This window comes from Nansenia antarctica (assembly GCF_963989245.1).
Source record: "Nansenia antarctica genome assembly, chromosome: 17".
Classification (NCBI taxonomy): domain Eukaryota; kingdom Metazoa; phylum Chordata; class Actinopteri; order Argentiniformes; family Microstomatidae; genus Nansenia; species Nansenia antarctica.
This window is the reverse complement of record NC_137687.1, coordinates 4,042,801-4,059,117: the sequence shown is the minus strand read 5'-3', so window position 1 is coordinate 4,059,117 and position 16,317 is coordinate 4,042,801. Positions and strand designations below refer to the sequence as shown.

Sequence of the window (16,317 nt, the reverse complement as noted above, 5' to 3'; positions counted from 1 at the left end):
CCACAATTCTCACACCAACTACATATCCCACAATTCTCACACCAAACTACACATCCCACAATCCCCCTCTTTCCATCCTAACATTTCCCATCACGCTTGGGTTTCCGGGTTTCCGTAGAGAGCCATTGATCGATTCAATTTCTCAACATGGCTTCCGATGGACCGCCGGGGACCGAGTCTCTCCCGTCCGACTTGGGGAGCTCCATAGCGGCCCTGAACACGTGGAGCAACCCGGAGCTCCAGGCCAAGCTAGGGGAGCTGGGCGCCCCGAACATGGGTGAGTCAGTGAGCCTTTCTCTGGTTAGCTAAGCTCTGAATGAACCAATCCATGATGATGATGATGCTAAGCTAAGCTAAGTGTGCAGGCCTCTGCTAAGTCAGAGACATTCAACCTAAACAAGCAACAATCCTAACTAAGTTTAGAATGATAAGGTTCTATCTCCGTTTAGAATGATAAGGTTCTATCTCCGTTTAGAATGATAAGGTTCTATCTCCGTTTAGAATGATAAGGTTCTATCTCCGTTTAGAATGATAAGGTTCTATCTCCGTTTAGAATGATAAGGTTCTATCTCCGTTTAGGGCAGTTCAGAGATATTGAGCGTCAAAGTTTTTACATTCCATTATGTTCTGTGAGATGGAACCTTTGTATTTTATTAATTACTAACTCAAAAATGTCAACATTTTAAAAAATAACACCACACAGGCATTAATAAACACCCAATGGATCAGATTATGTAAAAAACTCAATTTTGACAAAAATGGAGATAGAACCTTATAATTCTGACGTCACGACTTCCTCAACTAACTCCCAAGGACATCTGTTATGTTATCTGAAGCTAATCTCATGGCCAAACCAAACGACTGATAAGTTGTTGTTGTTGTTGTGGTGTGATAAGAGGTGGTTAACTATTAGTCATCATGTAGTTAAGTTGTCTGCTGCGAATAGAGATTTCACTTCCACATAAAAAACGTTTTGAAAGCGTTCCCAGGGGTTTGACATTAACAACATGCACGTCAATGAATGTGTTACTTTTTGGTATAATGGCAATGAATGGTCTCCTTCCTGCTTAGGTCCCAGAGAGGAGCTGCTTGACAGACTCAAGGGATACATCATGCAGGTAACGTCAAGAAGTTTCTCTCAAATTTGTATTGTAGTAACTCCTGTCTCTGTCATGTGTTTGTGCTGTCAAGCAAGAAGTGGGCTGGTTGGTGGGGGTAGAAATCAGAGGACGAGGCTCATTCTAATGCATGGAAAGGAATGAATGTTTTTGATACCACTCATATCATTCCGTTCCATGCATTACAATAAGCCTGACCTCCGATCTCTGCTGTCCTCCGATTTTTGATGATTTCTCCTCCTCCTCCCCTGCTGTCAAGTTATTATGATGACCCTTGACCCATGACCTTGATATGTATTTGTGTCTCTAGACCGGGAATATTCCCAACAAGCCCAACCTGTCAGGCAACGATGACAACAAACCCATGACTACGGTTAGTGTCAAACCCAACATCAGTGAATGACATAAACCGCATAGAGACACACTTGCTTGTTAGGAGATTGTCATGACCGCCGGTAACACTTTCAGGCCTAAGAACAAAGTCTGATGGCTTTCCAGGCCAGGTCCTTGAAATGTTCATGAAAACTGCCTGTCCGTTAAAAAACACAAACAACAACAACTACCTTTTACAATCAGACTTCTGCCTTCCCCCATCTCCCCTAGATGCCAGGCATCCCCCCCATGCCCCCGATGCCCATGCCCCCTATGCCCCCCGGTATGGGGATGCTCCAGGCGATGAGCATGATGGCGGGCGGACCCCCTCCGCCAGGCATGCACATGGGTATGGAGCCTCCGGGCATGCCCCCTGGTCTGTCCCAGGAGGACCAGCTGAAGATGGCGCAGCAGAGGGCTGCCATGATGATGCAGCACGAGGAGAGGGCCAAGCAGCAGCAGGTAAGACCGCTGGGGAGAACTGCACTCGTCTGTCTGGTGATAGGGAGTAGAGGTCTCCGCGGACCTAAAACCTCAAGCCCATGGCATTCAGGCCCGGCTCTACCCTATACCCTACTGTGCACACAAACACAAACGCTACAATGTAACAACTACACTACGACTAAAAATGTACAATACAATAACAGAGAATTCTGCTTGCAATGGAGAATGAAACAGGAACAACGAACTCGGTTGAAAATGTAATGAACTAATAGGCTTGCATCACCGCCGGGGACATGGACTGAGTATCAAAACTAAAATAAGAAATTCTCTCCCGCTTAAAGCCAACAATTACAATTAGCCCACAAACTGAAACATATGTCACTCAAGCATAGCCTACACGTAAAACACTCATAGAAATTAAACTAGAACCCCAGCGGTAGTCAGCAGTACAGGCCAGTCCCATGCCTTGTCTGTGTTACACTGCTGGAAGAAGAAGGCTCTGCTAATTTGGCCTGGCTCAGTTGACACTGTTTTGGTGGCTATTGATGCTGGCCTACTGCAGAGCTTTGCCTGCTCGAGAGTTGGCTGTACCCGCACGTTGGGGCCAGCCCTAGTCTGTGGGCTAACACAAGCCAACTATTCTACATTTGATTTAGTCAACAAATCTAGAGTTCACGTGTTTGCTCTTTGTGTGTAGACAAGCAAAAATAGTTAACTAATGTGTCTCCACTACATTTTCTGAAGAATTTTTTTTTAAACTAGACTCGACTCACCAATTCGCTGTTAGATAAGCAACAAACATTTCATAGAAAAGGTTGGGCATTGAAAGTTGGCACTAGCTACGGCGCAGCCATGGTCAACATGACGTTGCAGGTGGGATGAACCGGTGCAATTCCTGCACTGTACATGAAGTCAAAATTCTTCCACAATGCAGCTTTCCCAGACACATTGGAAACTACCAAAAGCTCTCCTCCCGTTGCTAGCTGTCGTCCCGAGCCCGGCCCTAGTCTGTTCATGGCGTCGGGCTTGCAGACCTCTAGAGGCCAATGCACACGGCGTGTGATTTTGTCGCACGACAACATTCGATTCTCCATTCACGCCACCGAAGTGTGTGGGTGTGAATGGAGAATCGAATGTTGTCGTGCGACAATATCGCATCGCACGCCGTGTGCATTGTAACGTTGATATAGAGGGTTCATGAAGTCAATGTTGATGGTGTGTATGGTGTGTGTGTCTCTTCAGGGGGATTCTCACGCCATGGAGGAGCACATGAAGGAGCAGCAGCTTCTAGAGCAACAGAAGAGGGTGAGGAGGGAGGAGTAGGCGTAGCGGTCTTTTCACGTTTTTACAGTGAAAATGGTATTCAAGGATGAATCACTTTGGATCCTGTAAACCCACGGTATCAATTCTATTCATTTTATCGCCATTACATACCATCTTCTCTCCCTCTTCTGACCCCCCCCTCTTTCTCCATCAGGCTGCGGTGCTGCTGGAGCATGAGAGGCAGCAGGAGATGGCTAAGATGCAGCAGCACGGAGGCCCAGGGCCCAGGATGAACGACCCAGGCTCCCACCCAGGCTCCCACCCAGGCTCCCACCCAGGCTCTCACCCAGGCTCCCACCCAGGGTCCCACCCAGGCTCCCGGCCTCCCATGATGTCCCACATGCCCCCGCTCAACACCATGAGAGGTACGTAATTTTTTTCTGAGTGGGGCAGTCCCACTCATATTTTTCCTTTTATTGACAGATACAGTAGAGATTTAGACAGGAAGGATGGGTGAGAGAGAGAGAGGAGGGATGACATGCAGGATATGTCCCCGGCCGGAATCGAACCGGGGACCCTGCGGTTACATGGTCAACGCTTAACCCGCTACGCCACCTAAGCGCAGGGCTAGATCTTTATCCCCACGTACCTGGGTGTCACTGTCTCCTAAGTAAAGCAAGCCAAAAGTCCTTCGCTTTTATTGTGACATTATTATTATTATATTAAGTGGGTACAGGCCCTCAAAACCCACCTCTTCAAGTTTGCCTTCAACAGTTAGCCTAACCCTCTCCCCCTCCCCTTCCCATGTGTCCCCAGCACTACCGTAATTGGCCCCTATACTTTCTTTTATTTCTTTTTTGTTTCTTTTTTAATATTACTACTCGATCTTTTCAGTTTGTAAAGCGTCTTCGAGTGTCTAGAAAAGTGCTATATAAGTCTAATGTATTATTATTATTATTATTATTATTATTATACGTTGGTGTGATAACTGTACTTTGTTGTCTGCTCAGGTATGAATCCCGGTGGCCCGCCCCCTCCTGGCGTCTCTATGATGCAGAGCCAGAGACAGAGGGTGCCCCCGCCTCCAGGAGAAGATGCCAGAGAGGTAATCATCATCATCATCATCAGTCGGGGTTCGACATAAACGCTGGCCCGGAGCAAGTACAACATTCGCCGGGTTTGTTCGCGTGAGCCCAACGACGCTGCTGAATCCTGGATATGTTTACCGGTGTGCAGGAAGAACAACAGACGGCGCCAGACCAGACCAGACTACATGATCGTGGAGTGAAGATGTTATTAAAGCCTGTCGATCACCCATCGCATCGCGTATGCTGTAATAATATCTTCACTCCACGATGATTCTCCTGGTCTGGCGCCTGCGCAGTCTGTTGTTCTTCCTGCACACCGGTCAACATATCCGGGATCCAACAGCGTCGTCGGGCTCGCGCAAACAAACCCGGCAAGCGTTACTGTCGAACCCCGATCAGTGTAGCCAGTCTACTTTGATGTCGTGGTGAATAGTTCCACCATGCGCACTGTCAATTTACACCGACTCAGAACTCAGAACATTATGCGGACAAAGCTATAAAACTATAAACTATAGACCTGTGCTTATACCTACAATTTCTAATTACGCGAATAGTGCGATAGATATGTATGTGGATCTGATATAGTGTGTGTGTCTGTCTGTCTCTTTCTGTTTGTCAGGTGTGGCAGGGAGAGGAGGTGGGCATCGGGCCGAAGATCCCCCAGGCTCTGGAGAAGATTCTGCAGCTGAAGGAGATCAGGCAGGAGCAGCTGAGCATCGCACCCACAGGTGAGAACAGACAGGGTTCCCGCGCTGGTCTTAAAAAGCCTTAAAGTCTAAAATACAGCAATCGGATTTATAAGGCCTAAAAAGGTCTTAGATTTCAGTTATTAAGTATTTTCTACACATACAGAGGGCAAGACTATTTTATTCAACAGTTGACTTTTGAGTGTGTTGCTATTCTTTATAAGTCTACCTCCGTGAACGGACATCAGTCATGGGAAAACTCCTAACATTCTTCAACATTTTAAGGGTGTCAAGCACACTTCTGGGTGTTCTGGGTTAAGAGCTCTGTTGGCCCATAAGCTGATGGCTGAAAGTTTCCTGTGTTGTCTTGTTGCTTTGTCCAGAAGAGGAGGAGGAGGAAGAGAGTCCTGAGATGGAGATGAACAACTCCTCTGCTCCCACGCTGTCAGAGACTGAGGAGGACGAAAGCTCCCTCTCCAAGAAAGACGTGAGTCCTCAGTCACCTCATCTCTCCTGCTGCCCGTCAGTCCTGACACTTTGATGACCACATGACAGCATTACACTAGGCGCCACCCCAATATTTTATAACACGACTCAAAAGCGTCTCCATAGATTGACAACAAGGTCTGATAGCAGTCTCTCTCTCTCTGCCTCTCCCCTCTCAGAAAAACCGCAAGCGCAGGAACCGTAAGAAGAAGAACAAGAAGAGGAGGGAGCAGGAGAAGAAGGAGCAGGCGGAGGTGAAGAAGAGTGACGAGAGTGAGAAGGAGAAGGAGAAGGAGCCGGAGGTGGAGATCGAGTACATCACAGAGGAACCCGAGATCTTCGACCCCAACTTCATCTTCTTCAAGAGGATCTTTGAGGCCTTCAAGGTGAGCTTTGTATTTTCGTAGGTAACATAGACACCACTGTTCTAGTGTCAACTGTCACTTAGATCCAACTGTCACTTTCAAATTAACCTCAAGATTCCTGTATATACCCTGTTTCTAAGATGCATGATATTATTAACCATTTAATATGAATGATGGGTCAAAACTCACTTTTAAATCCCACCTCAAAACCTACCTGTTCTCCCATGCCTAAAACCTCGAACATTGGGACAATGTTTATGTAACTTTGTATTAGGATGAACCATGTATGGAAATGCATCCGTCGATGAGCTAAAGGTATTTAGAGAGATTTCAGATTCACTCAAGCTATACGTTTTACACTCTCTAGTGATAGCCGTGAGACAAAAATCTGCTGAGTGAATTCTCTTGCTTTTCACTAATTATCTCTCGCCGGTAGTCGTCCTGCTATCTCGTGGCTAAATTGCTGACAGTTACATCACTGTTTTTTGGGGGGGTTTTGCATTGCTTTTCTCAGCTGACCGATGACGTGAAGAAGGAGAAGGAGAAGGAGCCGGAGAAGAAGGAGCCAGAGCCTCTGCTGAAGAAGAAGGGATTTGAGGAGGAGAAGAAAGACAGTGATGACAGCGACGACGTACGTGTTTGACCGTCTCCTCTCGTCCCTGTCCTCACTAGACACGGCTGTTCTAGTGTCAACTGTCACTTAGATCCAACTGTCACTTTCAAATTAACCTCAAGATTCCTGTATATACCCTGTCACACGTCCATCTCTGCTTGTGTTTTATATATCCAGATGCGCTCCTCAGACAGGCCTTCTTAGTTTTCTTTTATGCATTCAGTTAAGCTCTTTAAGACCTGTTCAAATTAAAAGCGTTTTTGTTTTACATTTAAATAAAATGTATTATTGTTGATGTCTAACAGGAGATCAGACCAGATGCGACCAAGATGTCGAAGAAGAAGATGAGGAGGATGAACAGACTGACAGTGGCTGAACTCAAACAGGTACACGCTTACGTCCCGAGTTCAGAGCTGAACTACACAGTTCTGTAGAATCGGCAGGGTTCCCGCGCTGGTCTTAAAAAGTCTAAAATCCAACAAGCCGACTTATAAGGCCTAAAAAGGTCTTGCATTTCAGTTCTTCGGTCTAAAAATGAGGCGCTAGGTCTTAAAAATGAGATCCTGCAAGGAAATCAGTCCGGCCACGTCTATTTACGTGGAAATTAATCAAGCTGGAACCAAAAAAATGCAGATTCGCTTCCTTTTTGATCTGTATGGCAGTGAAATCCCTAATTTCATCACCTCGAGTATGACAAAAAGCTATCATATGGTGTCGAATAGGTCTAAATTTCTGTTCAAAGAGGTATTTTTAAAAAAAAAAGTCTTAAATTGGACTTGTTGAAACTTGTAGAAACCCTGAATTGATGGTCAGTGATCTGTATGATGGGGACCAACCTTGTTTGCGTCTTCTGTGACCTTCCCTCTCGATCTCCCCTTTCTCTCTCTCACCCCCTCCTCCCTCTCAACTCTCATTCCCACTCTCTTACCCTCTCCTCTCTCTCTCCTTTCATCCCCTCTTCCCTCCAGTTGGTGGCGCGTCCCGACGTGGTGGAGATGCACGACGTGACGGCGCAGGAACCCAAGCTGCTGGTGCATCTCAAGGCCACGCGGAACACGGTCCCCGTCCCCCGCCACTGGTGCTTCAAGAGGAAGTACCTGCAGGGCAAGAGGGGTATCGAGAAGCCCCCCTTCGAACTGCCAGAGTTCATCAAGAGGACAGGCATCCAGGAGATGAGGGAGGCCCTGCAGGAGAAGGTGGGTGGCCCGAAAAAAGGCCCTCATAGTTGTGGATATTCGGTTGTTAAGTCGTGACGTATCAACCAGGCGATAATACTGTTTCCGGGGTCCAACGTTGGCTGAGGCACTCTCTACGAAATGCCGCAGTGCTGTGTCCCTTGTTGTGTGAATAGATCCGAGTCTAAAAAAAAGGATTGAACTGTCATTCTACCGCTTTAGTACACTAGTACTCTGGTGCTGGGATTTTTTTTTTATTTAGACCCGGAAATTGCTAAACACTTAACAACCGAATAGGAACCATATCCGTTTTAGGACCGTGGTTGTGTTTTAGGCACCCACCATCATTTATTCCTAACTTTCTTTGGGTAATGAATGAATGAATGAATGAATGAATGGACTTTATTGTCATTGCTACAGTACAGGTACCAAACAACGAAATTTAGGAGGGGTGGCTCCCCTGGTGTTAGGAAAGAAAAAGAAAAAAAAACTTAAAAAACAAAAAAAACACAAGAAGGGAAGGAGCTGGTTTACATAAATAAAGGCTATGTACACTATCCACTATACTATACTGTACAGATAGACGACTAGGGTTGTCATATTGCACAAAAGTGTTATTGCACATTTATTTAAAGTGTCACAGTTTGCAGGCTTGAAATGTACATATTTGTGCCTCAGCACTACACCTGATTTTTTCAGTCCAGCAGTTTGTTTGGGAGTGATTGGATAAGTAAAAGCAAGGTTACCATCCTATTGGTCTAGAAAACTAGAACCACGTCAGCTAAGTCATTACCTCAATGAAGGCCGGAACAATTCATGCGTTTTCATCAAATACTATGTTTCTGCATCCTAGTGCGTGTTACAACCTCAGACTTCCTGAGTCACACACATCATATGGTGACGTCGTGTTTTTGTTCTACAGAGCTTGTCCTGTGTGCTCCTGTGACTCAGATTACCGTCAATGATTAACTGTTCAATTCGGTTAAGTCGTGACGTGTTTCCGGGTCCAACGTTGTCTGAGGCGCTGTCTTCGAAATACCGCAGTAATAATAACAATTCATTATATTTATATAGCGCTTTTCCAAGGCTCAAAGACCCTGACAATATGGAGAAAACGGGAAAGTGCTGTGTCCCTTGTTGTATGAATAGATCCCAGTCTAAAAAACGCTTGAACTGTCATTCTACCGCTGTAGTACACTGGTACTCTGGTGCGGGGAATTTCTGGTTTGGACCCGGAAATTACTTAACGTCACACGTAACGTCAGACTTAACAACCGAATTAACACGGTCCCCCCCCGTACACAGGAGGACGCCAAGACCATGAAGACCAAGATGAGGGAGAAGGTGCGTCCCAAGATGGGCAAGATCGACATCGACTACCAGAAGCTCCACGACGCCTTCTTCAAATGGCAGATGAAGCCCAAACTCACCATCCACGGAGACCTCTACTACGAGGTACTGTATGACATCACTAATGATGACACCTCTACTACGAGGTACTGTGTGACATCACTGATGATGAGACCTCTACTACGAGGTACTGTATGACATCACTGATGATGAGACCTCTACTACGAGGTACTGTATGACATCACTGATGATGAGACCTCTACTACGAGGTACTGTGTGAGACCTCTACTACGAGGTACTGTAGGATCACTAATGAGGACGACAGCTGATTAGAAGGATTTTCAGTGTCAAGTGAGGGGTAGTGGTGGTCTAGTGGATAGTGAGTTGGACTTGTGATCGGAAGGTTGTGAGTTCAAATCCTGCCTGAAACCACACCACTACTAGTGTGCCCTTGAGTAAGGCACTTAGCCCTCAGTTACTCCAGGGGGAATGTCCCTGTAATTCGTAATTGTAAATCGCTTTGGAATAAAAGCGTCTGCTAAATGGCTAAAATTAATTAAATTAAAGTGCTTAATGGTTATACTAATTCTCTCTCTCTCTCTCTCGGGCGTAGGGTAAAGAGTTTGAGACGCGTCTAAAGGAGAAGAAGCCCGGCGATCTGTCAGATGAATTGCGTATCGCTCTGGGCATGCCCGTCGGACCAGTGAGTGCTTTTCTCTCCTCCTCCTCCTCATCACTTCATGACGACCGTTCCTCATCAAGGGAATCAAGGCTTTATTCTTCATATGTGTTTGATTGAATGCTGGTCGTCTTGTTGAATGAAGACCTCGTCATTGATAAGGAGCAGAGTGTTGCTACCGGTGGTCTTGTCCCGTCACTAAGGGTGTTCTCCTCCCACCTCCCCTCTCTTTCTAGAACTCCCACAAGGTGCCCCCTCCCTGGCTGATAGCCATGCAGAGATACGGACCCCCTCCCTCTTACCCCAACCTCAAGATCCCTGGCCTGAACTCCCCCATCCCTGAGGTAAGCCACATTCAGTTCATTGACTACTCGTGACGTTAGAATTATAAGGTTCTATCTCCATTTTTGTCAAAATTTTGTTTTTTACATAATCTGATCCATTAGGTGTTTATTAATGCCTGTGTGGTGTTATTTTTAAAATGTTGAATTTATTTTGTTAGTAATTAATAAAATACAAAGGTTCCATCTCACAGAATATAATGGAATGTAAAAACTTTGACGCTCAATATCTCTGAACTGCCCTAAACGGAGATAGAACCTTATAATTCTAAGCTCACGTACTGGCATATTCTAAGTGATTATCACAATCACAATGATAGTAGCAGTCATTCTATTAGTAATATTATTGTTCTTGAGTAGGGGTGGGGAATCGCAAGGTAACTCACGTATCGATAACCCTACAATATTTTGCCCCCCCCGTACCGATAGTATCGCGGTACATCGATTCTACGATAATCGATACATTGTAAGACAATTCATCAACGATACGTTATCTGTGTTAACTGGTATTTCATAACGTAGTTCCAGTGTTAGCAGCATTCAGCAGAAACATTCGTTTTCCTCAACACTGTACATGCGAAGGTCCTTGCAAATAAACCGTAGCCCCTCGGGGAGTTAAAGGGAAGCCTTGTTTTGAAACATAATCATTCCAGACTTTATTCGTTTTTCCCCGCTTTGTACCATTTCAGTCATTCATCTTCTTAAGCTGCCGCCCAAAAAACGACACTTTGCCACGTGAAACGATAATCGCCGTATCGATATTTTGTCCCACCGCTATTCTTGAGACTGTTATTTATCTCTCTCTCTCCCCCTCTCCCAGAGCTGTTCCTTTGGTTACCACGCTGGTGGGTGGGGTAAGCCCCCCGTAGACGAGACTGGTAAGCCTCTGTACGGGGACGTGTTTGGGACCAACGCTATCGACTTCCAGGTGAGCATACACTGTTTTCTATTGTTCTATAAAGAATATAGAATATAAGAATATAGAATCTTATAAAAGAATATAGAATATAAGAATATAGAATCGTATAAAAGAATATAGAATATAGAATATAAGAATATAGAATATTATACATTTGTACCTCCCAATACTCACCACACATCCCTATCTCACAGACAACCATCTACTATTTTGCTATTATAGTACAAATGTGTGTATGTGTGTGTGTGTGTGTGTGTGTGTAGGCTAAGGCTGAGGAGGAGGAGGTAGACCATACGCCGTGGGGAGAGCTGGAACCTTCAGACGAAGAGTCTTCTGAGGAAGAGGAGGAGGAGGAGAGCGACGAGGAAAAACCAGACGAAACTGGCTTCTTCACACCGGCAGACAGGTAGTCAGACGTTAACTCTGTCAACACGTCAAAGTGAATTATATTACATTAACTTCATGAACGGGTGAAATCTCTCTACTGAATTGTTCATCTTGTACCATTAAATACCAGTTCTTCTAACGTGCATTCAGTTTAGTCTTTTAGAATACCTCAAAACGTGTTAAACAAACGTGTGTCTGTGTGTCTGTCTGTCAGCGGTCTCATCACTCCTGGAGGGTTCTCGTCCGTCCCGGCCGGCATGGAGACGCCAGAGCTCATCGAGCTGAGGAAGAAGAAGATCGAGGAGGCCATGGATGGGTGAGTGTGTCTGCGGAGCCTGTGTGTGTGTGTGGATTCTACAGTGTTAGATGTGTGTGTGGATTCTACAGTGTTAGATGTGTGTGTGTGGATTCTACAGTGTTAGATGTGTGTGTGTAACATCAGTATAATGAATTATGAAGAGAATGGATACTATGCCTCACAGTGCTGAATATTGGAAGGTGTGATGAGTGAGCTAACCGTGTGTGTGTGTGTGTGTGTAGAAACGAGACACCTCAGCTCTTCACTGTGCTGCCAGAGAGGAGGACCGGGTCCGTGGGAGCGGCCATGATGGCGTCTACACACATCTACGACGTATCAGGGGTAAGAGTGACGTGTGTGTGTGTCTGTGTGTGTGTGTGTGTGTGTGTGTGTGTGTGTGTGTGTGTGTGTTAGGGATGGACGGTTTCCAATTTTTGAAACCGCTTAACTGGGATCCAAAATGACATTGTTGAGCCGCCAATTTCAAATAATGGAGCCCTAAAACTCCTACAATACATTCATGTCGAAAACACTGAGAATACCAGAAGCACAGTCGCAAAACACTATTAGCCTACTTCATAGTTTCACACATAAGTGGTGGCTGGAATGCAGCGAGCTCATGAAGTGAGCTATGGATTAAGTAATGTAATTGATACTCGTAATTGATTGAAACATGTTGAGAACTTTTATAATTAAGAAACAAAAAATACTGTCATACTATGAAAAATATGGAAAATAACTGTGATATGATATTTAGGCCATATCACCCCTAGCCCTACTCATGCATAACACATGGCCTAAAAGAAGACCTACACCTATGTCTGGCTTCTACCTATTATCATGGCCTCTTATTGGCACACACACACCCATGCCACCTCTAACCCTCCATCCCTCCATCTCTGCCCCCCCCTTCCCCCAGGCCATGGCGGGCCGTAAGGCGGGCGCAGGGCAGGAGTCCCAGGGCGTGGAGGTGGCTCTGGCCCCCGAGGAGCTGGAGCTGGACCCCATGGCCATGACCCAGAAGTACGAGGAACACGTCAGAGAGCAGCAGGCCCAGGTGGAGAAGGAGGACTTCAGCGACATGGTGGCCGAGCACGCTGCTAAACAGAAGGTGAGAGAACAGACTGGTCGGATTAGTGTCCGGTACATATTTCAACAAGTTTAGCATTCCACGGTTCTAGTTATGATCATTCTACATTAAAAGGTTCTAGTTATGATCATTTTACATTAAAAGGTTCTAGTTATGATCATTCTACATTAAAAGGTTGTAGTTATGATCATTCTACATTAAAAGGTTCTAGTATGATCATTTTACATTAAAACAAGCTTTCTTTAACATGGACTAGTCAGCCTTCATGTAATGAACTACGTTCTTTCATCGTAGCTTCAGTTGGACATTGTATTTCTCTCAAAGGTAGCTTTAGTGCAGTAATTGAGAGACAGGATGACGTGCCCACCCCACCCATCATACCAGGGGCCATGTTACACTCATTAACATAGAAAACTATGTCATGTTAACAGAGAGAGAGAATGGGGTCTCCTTTTGCCTTGTATCACAACACTAACCTCAGCGTCTCTGTCCCTCTCTGTCTCTGTCCCTCCTGTCTCTGTCCCTCTCTGTCTCTGTCCTTCTCTGTCTCTGTCCCTCTCTGTCTCTGTCCCTCCTGTCTCTGTCCCTCCTGTCTCTGTCCCTCTCTGTCTCTGTCCCTCTCTGTCTCTGTCCCTCCTGTCTCTGTCCCTCTCTGTCTCTGTCCCTCTCTGTCTCTGTCCCTCTCTGTCTCTGTCCCTCTCTGTCTCTGTCCCTCTCTGTCTCTGTCCCTCCCACAGCAAAAGAAGAGGAAGGCCCAGCCCCAGGACACACGAGGGGGCGCCAAGAAATACAAAGAGTTCAAGTTTTAGACTCGAGACACAGAGAAGAAGACAAGGAGAAGGTGGGAAGTGGAACAACAGGAAGAGCAAAGTCAGATTTTTTAGCCCTAGTGGAGGCAGAACCAGACGACACGAGCAGGCCGTTTCACCAGCGAAAAAAATCATCCGTCGTTATTTTCCTTTTGATAATGATCGTCATCATGTGTGCTGTCGAAACACTGCCAGCGTACGTTCTCCTCAGTGCATTTGTATCGATGTGTCTATCCTGTGTTATTCAGTTATTTTTCATGTAGCGCTGTGCTTTTATGTTTTTGTAAATAAAAGACAAATTCAATGTCAGTCATGTTGTTGTATTACGAAGTCTCATACCTATGACCAGTGGTGTAGTCCACATGATACGTATACCCACTAGGAAAGGCCAAGGATTTCCATATACCCACTTAAGAATGTGTGAGGATACGTAACATTTTGTGACAGAACTTTCACTTTCATTCATAAATTTCACCCCGTCTGTGTTACGAAGCACTTGAATTTTGAACCATTGGAGTTGGGACTGTATATAGCGTCATATACCATCAAAGGGGGGAGATGCGACATGAAATAATGTTAAAATGCAGCACTGTCATGCACAGATCAGTCTTATAACATGTCATTTATATATATATATATATAACGTTAGACAGGGAGCGCAGTTCCGAAATGAACGTTATGAGGCTGGGAGGGGAAAATCACAGTATACCCACTAGAAAAAACTAGACTACACCACTGCTTATGACTAATAATCGTTGCTTCAGTGAGATGCAGTGTAGTATATGGTTAGTCCACCAGAGGGAGCTCGAAGACTCGGAGTGTGATCTGTCATCTGACGTCATGACGTCAGTCATCTCATCTGACGTCTGGGAAGCACAGTGACCTAAATAACTGCGGCAACCACATGCTGACTCGGTCACTAGTACACACACACACACTCCGTAGTAGTACACACACACGCGCACACACATGCAGGCTGTTGAGTGCCCTTTGCACCGTACTGGCAAATTACCGCATTTTCATTCCAGGATTTTAAGCCAACAACTCAGCCGCTTTAGTCAATGTTATTTCTAACCTGTGTTTTTTTGCCTTTTGCTTTGAGTAAGTAAAAACATGTCTGTAGTTTAACATGAACATACTGTAGTTTAACATGTATATACTGTAGTTTAACATGAACATACTGTAGTTTAACATGAACATACTGTAGTTTAACATGAACATACTGTAGTTTAACATGTACATACTGTAGTTTAACATGAACATACTGTAGTTTAACATGTACATACTGTAGTTTAACATGAACATACTGTAGTTTAACATGAATATACTGTAGTTTAACATGAACATACTGTAGTTTAACATGTATATACTGTAGTTTAACATGTATATACTGTAGTTTAACATGAACATACTGTAGTTTAACATGAATATACTGCAGTTTAACATGAACATACTGTAGTTTAACATGAAAATACTGTAGTTTAACATGAACATACTGTAGTTTAACATGAACATACTGTAGTTTAACATGTACATACTGTAGTTTAACATGAACATACTGTAGTTTAACATGTATATACTGTAGTTTAACATGTACATACTGTAGTTTAACATGAATATACTGTAGTTTAACATGAACATACTGTAGTTTAACATGAACATACTGTAGTTTAACATGTATGTACTGTAGTTTAACATGTACATACTGTAGTTTAACATGAACATACTGTAGTTTAACATGAATATACTGTAGTTTAACATGAACATACTGTAGTTTAACATGTACATACTGTAGTTTAACATGTACATACTGTAGTTTAACATACACACTGTAGTTTAACATGAACATACTGTAGTTTAACATGTATATACTGTAGTTTAACATGAACATACTGTAGTTTAACATGAACATACTGTAGTTTAACATACATATACTGTAGTTTAACATGAACATACTGTAGTTTAACATGTACATACTGTAGTTTAACATGTATATACTGTAGTTTAACATGAACATACTGTAGTTTAACATGTATATACTGTAGTTTAACATGAACATACTGTAGTTTAACATGAATATAATGTAGTTTAACATGAACATACTGTAGTTTAACATGTACATACTGTAGTTTAACATGTATATACTGTAGTTTAACATGCATATACTGTAGTTTAACATGAACATACTGTAGTTTAACATGAACATACTGTAGTTTAACATGTATATACTGTAGTTTAACATGAACATACTGTAGTTTAACATGTATATACTGTAGTTTAACATGAACATACTGTAGTTTAACATGAATATACTGTAGTTTAACATGTACATACTGTAGTTTAACATGAAAATACTGTAGTTTAACATGAACATACTGTAGTTTAACATGAACATACTGTAGTTTAACATGTATATATTGTAGTTTAACATGTACATACTGTAGTTTAACATGAACATACTGTAGTTTAACATGTGTATACTGTAGTTTAACATGTACATACTGTAGTTTAACATGAACATACTGTAGTTTAACATGAATATACTGTAGTTTAACATGAACATACTGTAGTTTAACATGAACATACTGTAGTTTAACATGTATATACTGTAGTTTAACATGTACATACTGTAGTTTAACATGAACATACTGTAGTTTAACATGAATATACTGTAGTTTAACATGTACGTACTGTAGTTTAACATGTATATACTGTAGTTTAACATGAACATACTGTAGTTTAACATGTACATACTGTAGTTTAACATGTACATACTGTAGTTTAACATACACACTGTAGTTTAACATGTACATACTGTAGTTTAACATGAACAT

At 43.5% G+C, this 16,317-nt stretch overlaps 1 protein-coding gene across 1 annotated transcript; it reads left to right on the top strand.

The window, feature by feature from the left end:
• Positions 1-147: 147 nt before the first annotated feature.
• Positions 148-13,786, top strand: sf3b2 (splicing factor 3b, subunit 2; the record flags this gene model as incomplete). Its single annotated transcript, XM_080547248.1, has 22 exons — positions 148-277; positions 1,072-1,118; positions 1,429-1,491; positions 1,722-1,952; positions 3,177-3,239; positions 3,412-3,622; positions 4,208-4,302; positions 4,905-5,013; positions 5,355-5,458; positions 5,637-5,843; positions 6,337-6,453; positions 6,741-6,821; positions 7,404-7,631; positions 8,916-9,065; positions 9,574-9,663; positions 9,876-9,983; positions 10,801-10,908; positions 11,163-11,305; positions 11,501-11,602; positions 11,827-11,926; positions 12,504-12,695; positions 13,412-13,786. The coding sequence occupies 22 exons, from the start codon at positions 148-150 to the stop codon at positions 13,481-13,483; spliced, it is 2,751 nt and encodes a 916-aa protein (XP_080403374.1). The 3' UTR covers positions 13,484-13,786.
• Positions 13,787-16,317: the final 2,531 nt, after the last annotated feature.